Source organism: Thunnus albacares, chromosome 2 (assembly GCF_914725855.1).
Source record: "Thunnus albacares chromosome 2, fThuAlb1.1, whole genome shotgun sequence".
Lineage (NCBI taxonomy): Eukaryota > Metazoa > Chordata > Actinopteri > Scombriformes > Scombridae > Thunnus > Thunnus albacares.
Window position 1 is genome coordinate 33486495 of NC_058107.1, and position 2135 is coordinate 33488629.

The following is a 2135-nucleotide window of genomic DNA, read 5'->3' on the forward strand; positions in this document are numbered from 1 at the left end:
TTAAAGTTAAAAGCTCCATCATTCAGTTTCAGGTCAAAATAGTCACCTTTAAAATAAAACTGAATGTAGGTGAGAATGTTCCTCTCAGATCTAACATTAACCTGATTTCAGGCTTCTCAATGACAGCTGTAATCGTGCGGCATAAGAGCAACAAAGGTCGTGTGTTTAGGGTCGTTCTGATCGGGAGTTTACACACACAATTGTATCTGAGGTATGTTCTGCTCCGAGGCCAGGATCCTGGAGAAGCAATTACATGGCTGTTCGTGTCTTGATGTTTAAACTTTAACATGTTCAAACTCTAAATGACCTTTAAGAAACACCCAGGTTTGGCTATACAGATGGAATTTGTTAGACGAGTATACAGAGTAGATTAGATATGATTTTCTATAAACTTGAAAATTGGCTACAGCCCACCCCAGTCTGAAAGCATGGTTTGAAAACATAAATATCACCTTCTTGCCAGTCAGATCATCTTCTTTATCTTGTCAGCCTCATTACTGAACCACCTGCTCCTAAAAGTGCACACACCCCATAATAAACACCTGCAGCCTGTAGCTTGTAGGCTCTCTTTTACACTCGGGGGTTCTCGGTTTATTTAAGATAAATTAGCTAGGCGTAGAGTAAAAAGCACCCCTGTGAGGCTTGTCGATGCCACTTACTTCTTGCCGCCGCTCATCTCTTCAGGTTGCGTGTGATAAAGCTCCTTACTGAATGTGCTGAGCGGAGCGGATCACCGGAGCAGCTGCTGATGTTTGATCTGACAAAGTAACAAATCGGAGGGGTCACTTCTCTGCTCTCTGTGGACTCACCGCACACACACACACTCACACACACACACACTCACAGAGCCTTTCACAACCGAAATGCTTCACTGAAGGAAGGACAGTGACAATTTTCACCATGAAAACACTCAAAAAGGAAAATATACAGTACAGATGTTACAATTAGACTTATACTGCAGGTGCTGTTAGTTCAGAAAGTATGATTGAGGATGAAGCAAGATAAAATGATCACATACACTTGATAAGGAATATCACACAAAAAATAATGCTGACACTCTCTTTATAGCCATTTATAATAACTGTAGTGATCCTATGATACATTCAGGAAACTATAGGAGTTCAAAATTGAATGCAGCTGCTTATTTTGCTCCAAACACCTAATGGTGAAAAGCACTACATTGCAAATAGAAGCATAAAATCACTGTAAACTCACTTTTGAGTATTACAGATGCACTGTAAGCATTGCAGCTGGCTCCAACAAACCGCTTGACCAAAACAAAACGCTCTTTCCAGCTGCGCATTTACGCACAAGGCACCCTCTAATCGCGCAATAAATTACAACATTTCAACCAAAACTTGAGACCACGCAGATAGCATGACTCAAAATGCATCAAAAGCGACATAAAGCACGATAAGGTCGCTGAAGTCCTGGAGGAACGATTGACACGTTGTTAGGTAAATCAACAAAACGCGCACATGTACACAAGGCCTGCAGAAATTAGTTTCAGTTGTCAAAAACTTAAAAGTTGGAAAAAGGGTAAATGTCTTACCGCTGTATGTTGATCTTTGGCTCTGCGTGCGTTTGGATCCAGTTGTCACCCCTGCGGTGGCATGAAGGTAAAGTCGACTTCCACTGCTCAGTTTGTATGTGGCATTGTGCGGCGGCTGCGCTCAGCATGCTGCCGCCTCTATCTACTGGACCATCCTTCTGTCAACGCCACTCCTCCAGTGGGAGGTCAAACTGCTCCACTGCTGCAACATCATCCCTGTAACAGCCCCCCCCCCCCCTCCACCCCCCCACCCCCTACTCCCTCCTACCCCCCTACCCCACCACCTTCAATTGAACCAAGTCTTTGTGCAGATATGCCAGCCAGGGTCAATGTTTGAACACACACAGTTCAACATTAAGTCAGCAATCTGTGGACGTTATTGAAAACATAAACAGGAGAGTATTTGTTGTCTATGTAATTAAAATTCATATTGACAACATCTGGTTAGAAATGATAACGCAAATACATACATAAAGGTATTGTACATTAAAAAAAATGCAAACAAAAGCGACCAAAGCCAAAACTTTTGGACTTTAAACATTCCTGATTTGTGGAACTACGGGTGGTTATATCCTTGTTTATC

General features: G+C 42.4%; 1 protein-coding gene across 3 annotated transcripts in view; it reads right to left on the minus strand.

The window, feature by feature from the left end:
* slc4a4a (solute carrier family 4 member 4a) overlaps positions 1-1782 on the minus strand; it is a 72129-nt gene extending 70347 nt beyond the window's left edge. For all 3 annotated transcript variants that reach the window (XM_044331531.1, XM_044331524.1, XM_044331516.1), the window contains exons 1-2: positions 1553-1782; positions 660-757 (exon numbers count right to left, since the gene is read on the minus strand). In XM_044331531.1, coding sequence (XP_044187466.1) covers positions 660-676 — 17 coding nt within the window. In that variant the 5' untranslated portion in view covers positions 677-757; positions 1553-1782. The remainder of the gene's footprint in view (positions 1-659; positions 758-1552) is intronic.
* Positions 1783-2135: the final 353 nt, after the last annotated feature.